Source organism: Myxocyprinus asiaticus, chromosome 16 (assembly GCF_019703515.2).
Source record: "Myxocyprinus asiaticus isolate MX2 ecotype Aquarium Trade chromosome 16, UBuf_Myxa_2, whole genome shotgun sequence".
In the NCBI taxonomy this organism is placed as follows: Eukaryota; Metazoa; Chordata; class Actinopteri; order Cypriniformes; family Catostomidae; genus Myxocyprinus; species Myxocyprinus asiaticus.
The window spans coordinates 29,938,614-29,954,929 of NC_059359.1; the positions used below are offsets into that span (position 1 = coordinate 29,938,614).

At 38.1% G+C, this 16,316-nt stretch overlaps 1 protein-coding gene across 3 annotated transcripts in view; it reads right to left on the minus strand.

The window, feature by feature from the left end:
• Positions 1-15,752, minus strand: part of LOC127453572 (integrin alpha-10-like) — a 58,280-nt gene extending 42,528 nt beyond the window's left edge. The window contains exons 1-8 of one of the 3 annotated variants that reach the window (XM_051720028.1): positions 15,671-15,752; positions 15,390-15,455; positions 14,524-14,773; positions 7,150-7,261; positions 6,733-6,842; positions 6,541-6,629; positions 2,795-2,909; positions 1,608-1,735 (exon numbers count right to left, since the gene is read on the minus strand). In XM_051720028.1, coding sequence (XP_051575988.1) covers positions 1,608-1,735; positions 2,795-2,909; positions 6,541-6,629; positions 6,733-6,842; positions 7,150-7,261; positions 14,524-14,575 — 606 coding nt within the window. In that variant the 5' untranslated portion in view covers positions 14,576-14,773; positions 15,390-15,455; positions 15,671-15,752. Of the gene's footprint in view, positions 1-1,607; positions 1,736-2,794; positions 2,910-6,540; positions 6,630-6,732; positions 6,843-7,149; positions 7,262-14,523; positions 14,774-15,389; positions 15,456-15,670 lie in introns of those variants that run through there. The other 2 variants (XM_051720029.1, XM_051720030.1) reach the window with 2 other exon arrangements.
• Positions 15,753-16,316: the final 564 nt, after the last annotated feature.

Consider the following 16,316-nt stretch of genomic DNA (forward strand, 5'->3'; position numbering starts at 1 on the left):
ATTTTGTGGGAAACTGTCTTCAAACGTAATATATATATATATATATATATATATATATATATATATATATATATATATATATATATATATATACAAATATTTATCTTCGGACACATTTTTTAAAGCTATGATGTTAAAAGCAGCTATTTTTCATTTTTGTTTTGGGGCCAGTGAAAATTTTGGCAGGGCCAGTAAAAATCTGAACCACTGGCCCAACCTGGTCAGTAGAGAAAAATCCTTAGCATTGAGTCCTGCAGGGGTTTAAAAAAATGAAAAGCCAGGTTAAATATAGTGTGAAAAGCTCTAATTTTTGTGATTCTATTTCATGAAGCTAGTGGCGCAGAAATATAACAATTCACCTTTTTAAAGGCAAAAGTAAAGGAAATGTTTGAGGCCATACAGTTGCAGTAATTTGTGCAGAGTGAATAACTCTAGAATTAGACAGAGATGAGATTGGGATCTCCACTATGTGCTCTGCCACACCAACAAAACACATGAAGGTCCAAAGCTGCCAGAGCAAGAAACGCTCCACAAACCAGAGGAATTTCCTTTTACCTCCTGTTGCCCTCAGCTTGCCTACCGTCTTAAATAACTCACATTAACGAAACACACGACAGGAACTCAGTTATATACACACATTCATCTATCCATCCTCTCTCTCAATACATCCATTTATCCACACATCCATCTCTCTCTCTCTCTCGCTTCTGGTTTCACACAAACACTCTCTCTTAAACATGCATTCATAAGTTTCTAACTCCGTCTCTGTCCCATGAAACCTTCTCCTCTTGAAACCACAACTTCTGCCTGTGCACATTAATATTGCCATTTATTTTCCCCTGCCTGCCAGTACTATTTCTGTTTGGGCTCAGTTTTCTCTGAGGAGTGGCTTGCAGCTGTGTTACACACACTTGCTCATACCAGCTCAATGCATCACAACTAGTTCTGTGTTACAGCGGCTGCTGACAGCATTTAAGGTTAGAAGGCAGGTCAGTTTGAAACATATATGGCATTAGTGTCTTTATAAAAAGCTTTAACAAATGTTTACTCAATTTTTAGATATCAGCGTTTCAGAGAGAAAATACATACAAAGCTGAGGCAGATTCTGCTAGCACTGTAAAAATTGGTAACCTGTAATAGTTGACTTAAGGATCTATTTCTACCTGTAATCAGGTTGATTCAGATACTTATTCAGATAAGTAAAAACAGATTTTTACTTGAATCAAATCTGTTAATTTAGATGTAACCACATGCATCACATTTTTAGGGTAACATTTACTGTATTTCAGTATGTGATTGAAATTGATGGTTGAAGTTGTCAAAGTGTCAGATAACAGTTATTTTAATCAAAACACATGCTGACACAGGACAGAGGCAGATCCTCTTTTAATGTAAATCTAAATTCCAGAAATAAGTAGATGTTAGATTGCATCATTTACAGCCACAAAAAAGTATAATTGTTTATGGGTTATATGGAAAGAGGATAATCAGTGACAGTTTTGTTTGACTACTTGATTTTGACGAAAAATTCCCCAAAATTAACATGCAAAACTTATACAATTTGTAAAAACAAAAAAACAAAATCATTTTCAAACATAAAGACATACCTGCATTTGCTCAGGGCTAATGTGGAACTTGCTGAGAATGTTGCTAAGGAAATTCTGCACCTCGGACCAGGGGTAGATACTATTGGATCCATCTAAAACAATCACTATGTCCATATATGTGGTGCATCCTGTGAGACAAACACACACATGAAATTCAGCAAGGTTAAATGTCATTATTGTCTTTTATTATGTTAAATTGAATGTTGCTTATAATGGCTCATCTTTTGTTTTTTGAGTTGTAATACTGTTTTAGTCATGATTATTTTGTGAATAATGTATTTTTACTAATTCAAATGACAAAGAAAAAGTTATAATTAATTAATATTAAATCAATGTATTATTGTAAATACAAAATACATTATTCTAAATAAATTTATTAAAATGTATTACAATCAATATTTAAATGTATTAAATAAAAATAATAGTTTTAATAACCATTTTTTAATTAATTTTAATAACTCTAAACATAATCAGCCATTTCCCTGACAACTCCATCCTTATGTTTTCAAACATTAAAGGAATATTCTGGGTTCAATTAAAGTTAAGCTCAATCGACAACATTTGTGGCATAATATTTATTACCAAAAAAATAATTTCAACTCATCTGTTATTTTCTTCAGAAAAAGCAAAAATCATTGTGAGGCACAATGGAAGTGAATGGGGCTAATTTTTGGAGGGTTTAAAGGCAGAAATGTGAAGCTTATAATTTTATAAAAGCACTTACATTAATTATACTGTTAAAACTCATGTATTATTTGAGCTGTTTAAATCATCTTTTTTACAGCTTTTTTAGGGTTTGTTGATATTACATCGTCATGTCAATTAAGTAGTAAAATCTGCTATAACTTTACAAAGAAAATGTTAGTAAGTGATTTTATCACACTAAAATCATGTTAACACACATATTTTTTTACGTCTTGTGTCTATATTTTTAAAACAGTGAGTACTGTAACATTTACGGATTGGCCCCATTCACTTCCATTGTAAGTGCCTCACTGGAACCCAGATTTTTGGATTAATTAATAAATAAATAAAGGACAGACAAGTCAAAATAATTTTTTGTGGTAATCAATATTATCCCACAAATGCTGTTGATTGAGCTTAACTTTTGAACTATTGAACCCAGAACATTCCAAGTTCACTCCTAATGCTGCTTTTGATTGATGCACTGAGGATGTTTATCTCACTCTGGGCAGTGGGTGCAATGATGTCCTTGGGTTTCATGTCGTGGGTGACAGATGCACAGATTCCTGTGCTGAACAGAGAAGTACCACATTCCTGGGACCACAGTGGAGCGCAAGCCTGAAGATAACACAGAGATTCTTGTAAATATGCCTCATCCAGAATCTATATAGCTTTACATTATGCCATTTAATTGATGCGTAAATTAATCAAGGCAGTTATGCTCTGTGGTGTCCCTGAATTTAAACAAGCTTGTTGTGAACAGCAGTCTTAGAATGCAGCTTGCTATGAGCATAAATATAAGATGCTGTTAGTATTGCAGGTCAAATTCTCTGTGTAAATGTTAAGTCTGTTATTTGGGCCTTTTATGGCAAAGTTTAAAAGAAGGAAGAAATCATTGTGTGCTGTCAGGGCTACTGGTTAGACCAATAAAATCTGTTGAGGAGAAGTGAACCAGGGAAAGTAGGAGAGAGCAAGAGAAACAGAGAAAAGAAAGAAATAATAAGTAAAGGAAAAGGACATAACAAACACAGAAAGAGGAAAAGGGGCATGAGACACAGACAAAATGAGAATTGTTGATAAGAGTTGGTTTTTGTCATAAATACTTTAACAGCTTTGGAAGCTGCCCTGCAATGAAGCAATTTAAAGTTACTTGGTTGACAAAAAACACATTAAAACGTTTGTGTCTTCAAAGCGTACCATTTATATGCCTGTGAAACCATTGTGAGGGAAAGAAGAAGGGAATGGATGGAGAGAATGAAAACATACCAAAAGATGAAAGAGGGACAACGATCACTTCAGATCGAGACAACAGAAAGAAGGCTTTGGTTAGACTGAAGGGGGGTAAATGAGGAGAGAGAGAAATGTTCTGCGACACCACACCCTGTTATTACAAAGGCCTGTAGCAGAAAGATGGAGAAAGAGAAGGAAAAAAGGATAGAATGAGTGTATGTGAGAGAGAGCTGAAGTGCAGTGGAAGAGGTGCTATGGCTTTTCCCCAGCCTGTCATTACAAAGGGCTTGAGCCACATTCCAATCCTGTTATACAGCTGACCAAAGGAACAATCATTCCAACACCCACACATATATGCACACAGACAGACTTGCAAACAGGTACATTTGATTAGATGTTCAATGGTTTTGAATGAATGTGAAATGTAGGGCTTATTAAGTCCAAATTGTGACTGCTAGTTTTAGTTGGCATGTCCCACGGTGAACTATGTGTGACTCCATCTCAGAAGCAGCGCTCACTTGCTCTGTCTGCTTAACTCTCATACACACACAAAAACAAATTTTTTGTTGTTGTTTGAACATACATACTCTGACTCCATCCAGCAAATCATGCACTCAGTCACATAAAAAGTCTGACTACTGGCGATAGACACCCAGTAATTCCACCAAACCCACAGCGGAGTAGGCCCAGAACTGGACAGATCTAGTTCACTGCGTTCTGCCCAACACAAAAAAAAATTAAACGTGCGTATGTGTAAGCGAGAGTGTATATGTGGGTAAAAGAATTTCAGAGGCTAAAACTATGAATACGTTAAAAAAAGGACTGGCTGCTTCGGTCGTGTCTGGGTCAGGTTGGTTTTCGTTATCCTTGCGCCTTGTTTTTTGTCTGTTACTCTCACTTCATTCACTTATTAACCCATTCATGTCTTAATTATATGTCTTTATTACTATCTATCTATCTCTCTATCTATCTATCTATCTATCTATCAATCTGTCTGTCTGTCTGTCTGTCTGTCTATCAGTCTGTCTGTCTGTCTGTCTATCAGTCTGTCTGTCAGTCTGTCTGTCTTGATTGTGTTATGCCTTGTGCAACGCATGTCCAGGGCATAATAAACACAGGAATGGATTTACTGTACGGAGAATGGAGATTTCACCCGCAATTGGTGAGCCAGGTGTGGGAGAGATACACTGGCTGCCAAAAGTTTGGAATGATGTACAGATTTTGCTCTTATGGAAAGAAATTGGTACTTTTATTCCCCAAAGTGGCATTCAGCTGATCACAATGTATATTCAGGACAATAATAACATGAAAAATTACTATTACAATTTGAAATTTAAACTACTTCAAAGAGTTCTCATCACAAAATCCTCCATGTGCAGCAATGACAGCTTTACAGATCCTTGGCATTCTAGCTGTCAGTTTCTCCAGATACTCAGGTGACATTTCACCCCACGCTTCCTGTAGCACTTGCCATGGATTTGGCTGTCTTGTCGGGCACTTCTCACACACCTTACAGTCTAGCTGATGCCACAAAAGCTCAATGGGGTTAAGATCCATAACACTCTTTACCAATTATCTGTTGATCAATGTCTGTTTCTTTGCCCACTCTAACCTTTTCTTTGCAGTTCTTCCCATAATGCCTGCACCCCTGAGTCTTCTCTTTACTGTTGTACATGAAACTGGTGTTGAGCGGGTACAATTCAATGAAGCTGTCAGCTGAGGACATGTGAGGTGTCTATTTCTCAAACTAGAGACTCTGATGTACTTATCCTCTTGTTTAGTTGTACATCTGGCCTTCCACATCTCTTTCTGTCCTTGTTAGAGCCAGTTGTCCTTTGTCTTTGAAGTACACCTTTGTATGAAATCTTCAGTTTTGTTTGGCAATTTCAAGCACTGTATAGCCTTCATTCCTCAAAACAATGATTGACTGATGAGTTTCTAGAGAAAGCTGTTTGCCATTTGCCATTTGTTGACCTAATATTGACCTTAAGACATGCCGGTCTATTGCATACTGTGGCAACTCAAAAACAAACACAAAGACAATGTTAAGCTTCATTTAACTAACCAAATAGCTTTCAACTGTGTTTGATATAATGGCAAGTGATTTTCTAGTACCAAATTAGCAATTTAGCATGATTATTCAAGGATAAGGTGTTGGAGTGATGGCTGCTGGAAATGGGGCCTGTCTAGATTTGATCAAAAATGACTTTTTTTCAAATAGTGATGATATTTTTTACATCAGTAATGTACTGACTATACTTTGTGATCAGTTGAATGCCACTTTGGTGAATTAAAGTACCAATTTCCCTCCAAAACAGCAAAATCTGTTCATTATTCCAAACTTTTGGCTGCCAGTGTACATGCAAGCTGTCGTATCTCTTTGCATCACCCGAAAACACTCACTCACTGTCATCTGAACCAGTGTCAAAAAGGAAACCGCATGAGAGAGACCGGTAACTAGAGAAAATAATAGTTTGAGATTTAAAACTTCATTTTATATCTGTATAGTGTCTAATAATGAATTTGGAAAGTACACTTGAGTTTATCTTGCCAATAAAGCTTGATATGAATTGAATCTACCCATTTGATTCTATTATTAAAAAAAGTCCACTGGAAAATGGCAAAAGATTTTGCCCAATGTTTAATTACCGCATGTTCACAGATTTTATGGCATGTATACATATATAAAAAATTTATAACTGTAAAAATTTGTAAAAAAAACCTCTATCTCCAAAAAACTGAACATTTGAATCTATCTCTCTCTATATACAGTATGTATCTGTCTGTATTGCAGGCTGTTATGTTCATATAAATGGTGGTCACAACAGATGGTGATGGTTAGGTGAGACATTAAGGGTATTTCAGAGCCACCCATACCACAAATGCATACTCACACATATAAAAACATAAACATGGCTGAATAATTCTTAAGAAACATTTTTGTGACTTTAGTGTTCAAATGTGCAATCTGTTACCTTAAATACAATCCCTCTCTAGATAGTTTCAAATATAATCTCACCAGGAAACCTTCTGAAGCAGCCGGCGTCAGCGTCATCCCCAAATGAGAATTCTTTAGATTTCGAGACACATTCTGAAATGCAATTTCACCTTTACACAGAATAACACAAGAATATGCTGTGAACACTTACTGTAATATTCATGTACGCCAAGAAGGCAATATTGAATGAAAATTTCAATAGCTAGGAAGTACCTAAGTGAACTTTTGAGCAATTAGAATTTATCTCATCTCCCACAATGCATTTGTAAATATCTCCCTTTCTGTTTTTGGATGGTCCATCCCATGGAGCACCAACCAGAATTCTGTAGCACAAAACAAAAAAAGTAATACAAACAAGTGTAAGACCTTGAAATAAGACTCAAAACATATCTGTGTTTATGCACTTACTATATTTTGTTATTGTTTGCGATCACCTGTTTACACCACAATATGATGAAACATACAAACTTTAAAAAATACAAAGTTCATCACAACAGCGTAATACAGTTTTGAGGGCGATATACACAATTCACATGGTACTTAATAATTATCAGTAGCCTTTAAATGTGTGAGACTATCATTATCAAATCACCCCATAATCCGTGATGTTCAGCTTTTACAAATACTCACGATTTCTCTCCATTGTCCTCATGCTGTAGCACAGAGAAGCCGAACAGAGCATCTTCAGGCCCACTGAAGATCCGTGGCCTCTTCACATCAATGTTAAAACACTCACACAGCCCTAAGAGAAAGAGATTGAGTCTTACTGTTCAGAGTAATGTGTTTAATGTAGCTTCTAGACAATCTACTCTAGACATGGCTTGTAAATGCATTAGTATGGCTACATCACAACAATTTCTGTCTTTGATTTTGTTTTCTGTCAGCATAATGATTATTGTATAAAATTATTTGAGATATGGTAGTGAATATTACAGTAATGCATATTTAGACATGTATATGTATTAGTAATATTATTTTCAATATACATCACACATTATGTACAACATGTAGCACAGTACTTCCCTTACCAAACTTTGCCTTAGTAACAATAGTTTCCACTGGAATACTATAGTTCAACAGTAACAATGGAAACATTTTGATTGCTGTCTTGAAGTGACTGTTCATTTCTATTTTCAGATTTTAACTTTCTACACCTTCTAAACCTTGAATTAACTCAAAAAGGATTTATTCCGAGGTCAAGCTAATGATTATGTGAAGATCTCAAGTGTCACAGACTGCAGAGTAAGAACAATAAAGAAGAGTGATCACTGCAGTTGATGAATAAAAACAGAGATGGAGTGACAGACAGGAAAATGAAAGTGAGGGAGCAAAAGAGAGGAAGGAAGAGAGGCAAAACGATAGTGAAGGGTGTCAGTTGTAATAACTTCCAAACATAGTAGTTCCCTGTTATGACATACAGACCAGCCTTTTATATTACAGAGAGAGAGAGAGAGAGAGAGAGAGAGAGAGAGAGAGAGAGAGAGGGAAGTTCACAGGCAGATTTGTAGATCATGGTAAATGTATATCAAAACAACCTAAATAGCCTAAACTGAGCAACACAGAGGATCAGTCAGTCACACTCCTACCAAAAAAAGAATTTAAATCACTGAAACCTATCTGAGGGGAATTCTCAGTTTTGTGAGCTCTGCAGTGATGTACAGGTTTAAACCCACACATACACTGAAGTCTTATTCACTGTGGGTGAAGTTGTATGCTGAGTGGATTTCATCAGATTGTTTACCCAGAGAGCAGACCGACATAAAGTGGGAGGCTTTCAGAAAGGGAGCAGGCAGAGAACCAACCCCATAGACCTCAAATCGGGTGCCTGCATTTCTCCCTCTCAATCTCACATCCTCACTCTCTCTCTTTCCAGTGGAATGAGAACACGGGGGTATCCAAATGGATCAAAGAAGAAATGGGATACGCTCTGTAATTCGTTCATTTATCCTTTTTTCGCTAACTGTTCACAAAACCTAACTTGCCTATCCACAAATCTCTCTTGTGCTTTCCTTTCCCTGTTTTGTTCTCTTTTCCCCTCTATGCTGTAGTTACGCTCCTGTGTTTTACCCCTTTAGATCCCTCTCTGTCAGAGGTGTTAAAAGTGAAGAGAAATTATACTCTTCATAATGTATGCATTCTGTTTCAAAATCTATCTAGCCAATAAAATACATGAGTAAAAGTTTAAATATTTCTACATTTAATTTTACTTAATTATTTAAAGGTAAAAAGCCAACATTTTTTTTTTTTTTAGATGATTCAAGTTAAAATAACTTAACACATAAAGGTAAAATCAATGTGCGTGCAAATTTGATGGATGGACAGATGGACAGAAAGACAGATAGATAAAAAATAGATAGATACAGTGCATCCGGAAAGTTTTCACAGCGCTTCACTATTTCCACATTTTGTTATGTTACAGCCTTATTCCAAAATGGATTAAATGAATTATTTTCCTCAAAATTCTACAAACAATACCCCATAATGACAACGTGAAAGAAGTTTGTTTGAAATCTCTGCAAATTTATTACAAATAAAAAATGAAAAAAAATCACATGTACATAAGTATTCACAGCCTTTGCTCAATACTTTGTTGAAGCACCTTTGGCACCAATTACAGCCTCAAGTCTTTTTCAGTATGATGCTACAAACTTGGCACACCTATTTTTGGGCAGTTTCTCCCATTCTTCTTTGCAGGACCTCTCAAGCTCCATCAGGTAGGATGGGGAGCGTCGGTGCACAGCCATTTTCAGATCTCTCTGGAGATGTTCAATCGGGTTCAAGTCTAGGCTCTGGCTGGGCCACTCAAGGACATTCACAGAGTTGTCCCGGAGCCACTCCTTTGTTATCTTGGCTGTGTGCTTAGGGTCGTTGTCCTATTGGAAGATGAACCGTCGCCCCAGTCTGAGGTCCAGAGCGCTCTGGAGCAGGTTTTCATCAAGGATGTCTCTGTACATTGCAGCATTCATATTTCCCTCGATCCTGACTAGTCTCCCAGTTTCTGCCGCTGAAAAAACTTCCCCACAGCATGATGCTGCCACCACCATGCTTCACTGTAGGGATGGTATTGGCCAGGTGATGAGCGGTGCCTGGTTTCCTCCAGACATGACGCTTGCCATTCAGGCCAAAGAGTTCAATCTTTGTTTCTCATGGTCTGAGAGTCCTTCAGGTGCCTTTAGGCAAACTCCAGGCAGGCTGCCATGTGCCTTTTACTGAGGAGTGGCATCTGTCTGGCCACTCTACCATACAGGCCTGATTGGTGGAGTGCTGCAGAGATGGTTGTTCTTCTGGAAGGTTCTCTTCTCTCCACAGAGAAATGCTGTAGCTCTGTCAGAGTGACCATCGGGTTCTTGGTCACCTCCCTGACTAAGGCCCTTCTCCCCCGATCGCTCAGTTTGGCCGGGCGGCCAGCTCTAGGAAGAGTCCTGGTTGTTCCAAAATTCTTCCATTTACGGATGATGGAGGCCACTGTGCTCATTGGGACCTTCAATGCTGCAGAAATTTTTCTGTACCCTTCCCCAGATCTGCGCCTCGATACAATCCTGTCTCGGAGGTCTACAGACAATACCTTGGACTTCATGGCTTGGTTTGTGCTCTGACATGCGCTGTTAACTGTGAGACCTTATATAGACAGGTGTGTGCCTTTTCAGATCATGTCCAGTCAACTGAATTTACCACATGTGGACTCCAATCAAGTTGTAGAAACACCTCAAGGATGATCAGTGGAAACAGGATGCACCTGAGCTCAATTTTGAGTGTCATGGCAAAGGCTGTGAATACTTATGTACATATGATTTTTTTTGTTTTTTATTTTTAATAAATTTGCAAAGATTTCAAACAAACTTCTTTCACGTTGTCATTATGGGGTATTGTTTGTAGAATTTTGAGGAAAATAATGAATTTAATCCATTTTGGAATAAGGCTGTAACATAACAAAATGTGGAAAAAGTGAAGCGCTGTGAATACTTTCCGGATGAACTGTAGATAGATAGATAGATAGATAGATAGATAGACAGATAGATAGACAGACTGACAGACAGTTATTCATTTTTAATAGTACTCAAGTAAAGTACAAAGTCCTCAATTTAAAACTTTAGTAATGAAGTTCAAATATTCAATGACTTTACACCCCTGCTCTCTGCCTCCATCTAATTTTACCCTGTGTTTGTTAGTCTCATCAGCTGTCTTGCCATTATTCTTCAATCTATTCCCCATTACTCTTACTGTGCCACAACCACAAACCAGCAATCAGCCACAGCATTAAAACCACCTGCCTAATATTGTGTAGGTCCCCCTCATGCTGCCAAAACAGCGCCAACCCCAACTGCTGATCTCCTGGGATTTAACATATCCTAATATGTTGGATAAATATAAATAGACTAAGCTGTGTATTGCACATAATTATTGCTCAATGGGTCAGTTTTAACTGTTCATGAGATGGATAGCCTGAGGTAAAAATTTGTTCCTGTGCCTGACGGTTCTGGTGCTCAGTGCTCTGTAGCGCCATCCAGAAGGCAACTGTTCAAAAAGGTAGTGGGCAGGGTGAGTGGGGTCCAGAGTGATCTTTCCAGCCCTTTTCCTCAATTTGAAAGTGTACAGTTCTTGAAGGAAGGGCAGGGGGCATCCAATAATCCTCTCAGCACTCCGAACTGTCCTTTGTAGTCTTCTGATGTCTGATTTCTTAACTGAACCAAACCAGACAGTTATTGAAGTGCAGAGGACAGACTCAATGACTGCTGAGTAGAACTGTATCAGCAGCGCCTGTGGCAGGTTGAACTTCCTCAGCTGGCAAAGGAAGTACAACCTCTGCTGGGCCTTTTTCACAATGGAGTCAATGTGTGTCTCCCACTTCAGGTCCTGTGAGATGGTAGTGCTCAGGAACCTTAATGACTCCACTGCTGCCACAGTGCTGTTTAGAATGGTGAGTGGGGTCAATGTTGGGGTGTTCCACAATCATCCACAATCATCTCCACTGTTTTGAGTGTGTTCAGCTCCAGGTTGTTTTGACTGCACCAGTGAGCCAGCCTTTCAACCTCCCTTATGTATACAGACTCATCCTCGTCTTGGATGAGGCCGATGACAGTAGTGTCATCTGCAAACTTCAGGAGCTTGACAGAGGGGTTCTTGGTGGTGCAGTCATTGGTATAGAGGGAGAAGTATAGTGGGGAGAGCACACATCCCTGGGGGGCACCAGTGCTGATTGTACATGTGCTGGAAGTGAATTTCCCCTGTCTCACTAGCTGCTATCTGTCCATGGTGATCCACTGACAGATAGACGTGGGAACAGAGAGTTGGTGTAATTTAGTCTGGAGAATAGCTGGGATGATGGTGTTGAAAGCCGAACTGAAGTCCACAAAAAGGATCCTTGCATATGTCCCTGGTCTGTCCAGATGTTGCAGGATATGATGCAATCCCATGTTGACTGCATCATCCACAGACCTGGTTGCTTGATAGGCAAATTGAAGGGGATCTAGAAAAGGTCCAGTGATGTCCTTCAGGTGGGCCAACACCAGTCTCTCAAATGACCACAGACGTAAGAGCAAGGGGTCTGTAGTCATTTAGTCCTGTGATTTTGGGTTTCTTTGGGACAGGAATGATGATGGAGCATTTGAAGCAGCAGGGAACTTCACACAGCTCCAGTGATCTATTGAAGATCTGTGTGAAGATGGGGGTCAGCTGGTCAGCACATGATTTTAGACAAGTGGGTGAAACACCATCTGGGCCCTGTGTTTTCCTTATCTTTTGTTTCTGGAAGACACGGCACACCTCCTCTTCACAGATCTTAAGTGCAGGTTGAGTAGCAGGAGGGGGGAGGAGGGGGGTTGCAGGAGGTGTTCATGTTTGTGTGAAGTGAAGTTCAGAGCGGGTGTGGGGTGTGAGACTGGGCCTTTCAAATCTATAGTAAAACAGATTCAAGCCATCAGCCAGTTGTTGGTTCCCTACAGTGTTGGGGGATGGTGTCTTGAAGTTAGTAAAGTCTTTTAGGCCAGAATGCTATTCTGAGATGTGGGTTGGCACTGTTTTGGCGACACAAGGGGGACCTACACAATATTAGGCAGATGGTTTAATGTTGTGGCTGATTGGTTTATATCACCCTCAAACTATTACCTTCATCCTAATACATACTCTAAATATTCCCCTCTTCTAATGTACACTAATCTTTTGCTCTCATTCTTTAATGTTTGTGTGTGAGAAAGAGAGAACTAGAGTATCCTTGGTCCTCTGTTTCAGCTCTGTGTTTTCTTGGTCCCTGCCTCCAGGGCCTTGTCATGACAACTGTAAACATTTATGTAGCTTGGTGGTGGAGAAGCAGGCCAGGTTCTCTCACTCTATGCACACAAAAACACATAGGCTACACACTGTAGACATAAATACACACATAAATGCATTCCCACACCATGTTGAGATGCAGACATTCTCACTCACCCTAGGCAGGACGTCACTTTGAGTGAGTCTTTCCACACAAATGCACAGTTCGGCCATGCCTAAATGTCTAAATTCTAAATACTGCACCATATGGGACATATTACAGAGAGAGAGAGAGAGAGAGAACATAATACTAAGAAACCCGCTGAAATGGAAAACAATTTTATGACAGTAACGTTAAAAATGACACATTTCATCAGAGATTAGTTATTCTTAATCTCTCTCTCACTCTCAACTCTCTTGTTTCTGTCAGTCTATTTTCACTACTGAGTTCAGGCAGGCACACATCTATGCTCACACTCTGTGTCAGGCAATATATACAGACTTCTATTTCTGTTTTTCTATCTTAATTAAATCTGCTTGTTTTCCCCTTTTCGGTATCACTTCTCATGTCAGACTTTGCCTTCTCTCTAAACTAAATCACACATTAAATGTATCTTTTCTACACTTGTTGGCTTCATTTTAAATCCAGTTGAATTGGATTTCCTCTATGCACTGTTTTAGTTTTCTGCCTTATGATGTTTCTATTTTACATGTTTTGTCTCAATCAACTCCAAGTGGTGGGGGAGGAAGGCTTGAGAGTGAGAAATGCAGGGGAAAATGGAGATAAAGGGGCAAGGGAGTTGAATTCCCAAAGCCCACACCTGTGTTCTCCATCTAAAGCACAGCAGAACATTGCTAAACACAAGAGAGCTTGCTCATCACAGAGAATCTGCAGAATCCATTAGCAGCAGCATACATGCTCAAAAACATACACCTACAGTATAATACTATGCCTGAATCTGACACTGGTATGCACTCACATAGATGCATATAAACACATACACATCTTGGACTTTTAGTTTGTCATACTTAGCAATCAACTTGTGGTATTACACTTGACTGCAGTCTGGAAATACTTCAACCGCCAAAATGTTGTGGTCCATTAAAGCAATACTTCTAGCGTTTACAGTAATTTGTCCAGACGTGTGACGTTTTAATACCGTGTAGTGCTACGATAAGTAGGCAACATTTTATCTAAAATCTTACAGCTTCTTACAGTCTTGAATTTGAACAAAAGATTCCCTCACAGCCTCCTTATCTTGACCTGTTGATGTCTTTGTGAAGTCTTATTAGAGGTTAGTTGTAATGCAAACCTCACTGAAGGTCACGCTTGTGACAGCCAAAGTAATTCCAATGAAAAAAAAAAAAAACACTGCGAGGAAAGCGGTGTAGTTATTAGAAAAAAAAAAAAGAAAAAAGAAAAAAAAAAACATTTTCATGCTCTACATTTTAATTTCATCTCATCATGTACAGTATATAGGGTACTTAAACTTAACTGAGACACATCACTAATTACTGTATCATACAACCAGAATCTCTGGTATGAAAGGGTTTATAGCTAAGCAAATTAATAACATGCTTATGCCTAGATTCATAACATTAAAGATGCCATTACCCGCAGCATAATTTCCATTTTTTTTTTAAACAGTGTATTCTTTTGCTAGAATCAACAGTACTAGATTAATGAGTCAGAAAACATGAATCATAATCAAATGAATGACAATAATTAGACACATGCCCAAAATAGGTTAAACTCACCATTGAGAAGAACTGTGATCTTCAATAATAGCAGGCACTTCTGCATCTCCATTTTTTTATTTTATTCAACGAAGTGATTTAGTCCTTTTTCCCTCTTTCAGAGCAGCGCGTGAACGTAAGCATGCGCGAACATGCGTGCGTGCGCGTGTTTTCTCAGGTAGAGATGAGCTTCACTTCCAGTGGCATAACTCACGCGCTCATAGTGCTGTACACACGGGAGTGCTGTACATACGGGCCACTCTCACATTGCCTGCGCGTGAAAGACATTACTGTACAGTATTCTGGCATGGTCGAAATTTTTATTTATTTTTTTATTTTTTATTTTTTATTTTTTTACGTTTTTGGCCCAATCAGCTACCAGTTTTAGCTAAACATGTTCAACCACGTTTCATATGGGTAAGTGGCCATTCACACCGAGCACGTCCTTGCGTTTAAGCTAAACTGAAAAAAAAAAAAAAAAGAAAAAAAGAAAAATTAAAATCCTGTCTCGATAAGCTTTTTAACAGTTCTTCTGAACTTGACACGGAGTCCCAAAATAATAATAATAATAATAATTATATATATATACGTACAAGCAACAAACAAACGCGGTGACCCTGCGCTAGACAAAAACAGCCAGACTCGGCTCAACGGATGTTTGTGAGAAACTACTGAAAAACAGCGCAGACGGACATGTTCGGTGAGAATGACATTACAGTGTATTGCACATAACGTTAGTTTCTATAATTAATTACTAGACAAATAACAACAACAATGTGAAATTGCAAGCAGCTAATTATTACAGAAAATAATAAAACTTTGAGTATCAAGTTCATTAGTATCGGTCAAAATTAGATTAAATTAAATAAATGATACACTGAAGTTACCTTATAGCCTTGTCTCCGCCAAGTAAACAACGTTCAGAATCCAGGTTTGCGCAACCGCATCACCTGCTGTAGTTAAAAGAGTCGCATACAAGCTAGATTACAAATGAACAGCTTCCACAATAACTACATTCGCAAAAATATCACAAAAAGATTGTGTTCTATAATATTGTCAAAAAAAAAAAAAAAAAATATATATATATATATATATATATATATATATATATATATATATATAATAATAATAATAATAAAAACTGTCAATGATGAACGAGACGCTTTACATATGTGTAAATGACCAAAAGCGTTATCTATAACCGTCCTGAGGTAAAAGTAAAGTGAAAGTTTATCTCAAGTTTCTTGCCGCTTCCTTTCGACCGTAACGCGTCTCCAATAGAAGTAGAAGAAGACATTCACTCTCAGTCTCCCTCAGTCAACTGGACCGCTCTCTCTGAGATGTCCCAAAAAATCTCTCTCTCTCTCTCTCTCTCTCTCTCTCTCTCTCTCTCTCTCTCTCTCTCTCTCAATTCAATTTAAAGTACTTTAATAGCATGATTGTGTACAATATTGCCAAAGCAAAATAGAAAATAGAATTAAAATAAGGTGCCAGGTAATGAATAAAATAAAAACTATAATAACAATATACACTATACAATATAAAATAAAATAAGCATTAACAAGACATTATGGATATTTTTTTTTAAATACTGCATCTCTCTCTCTCTCTCTCTCTCTCTCTCTCTCTCTCTCTCTCTCTCTCTCTCTCTCTCTCACTCTCTCTCTCTCTCTCTCTCTCTCTCTCTCTCTCTCTGTGTTAAAATGACGGTAAAATACCGGCAGCTGTGGTTGCCAGAAATGTACAGTAAAAAATACAGTGACCATGTTTCAGGCTTAAAATATTTTTTTATTTTTTATTTTTTTATAGATGCC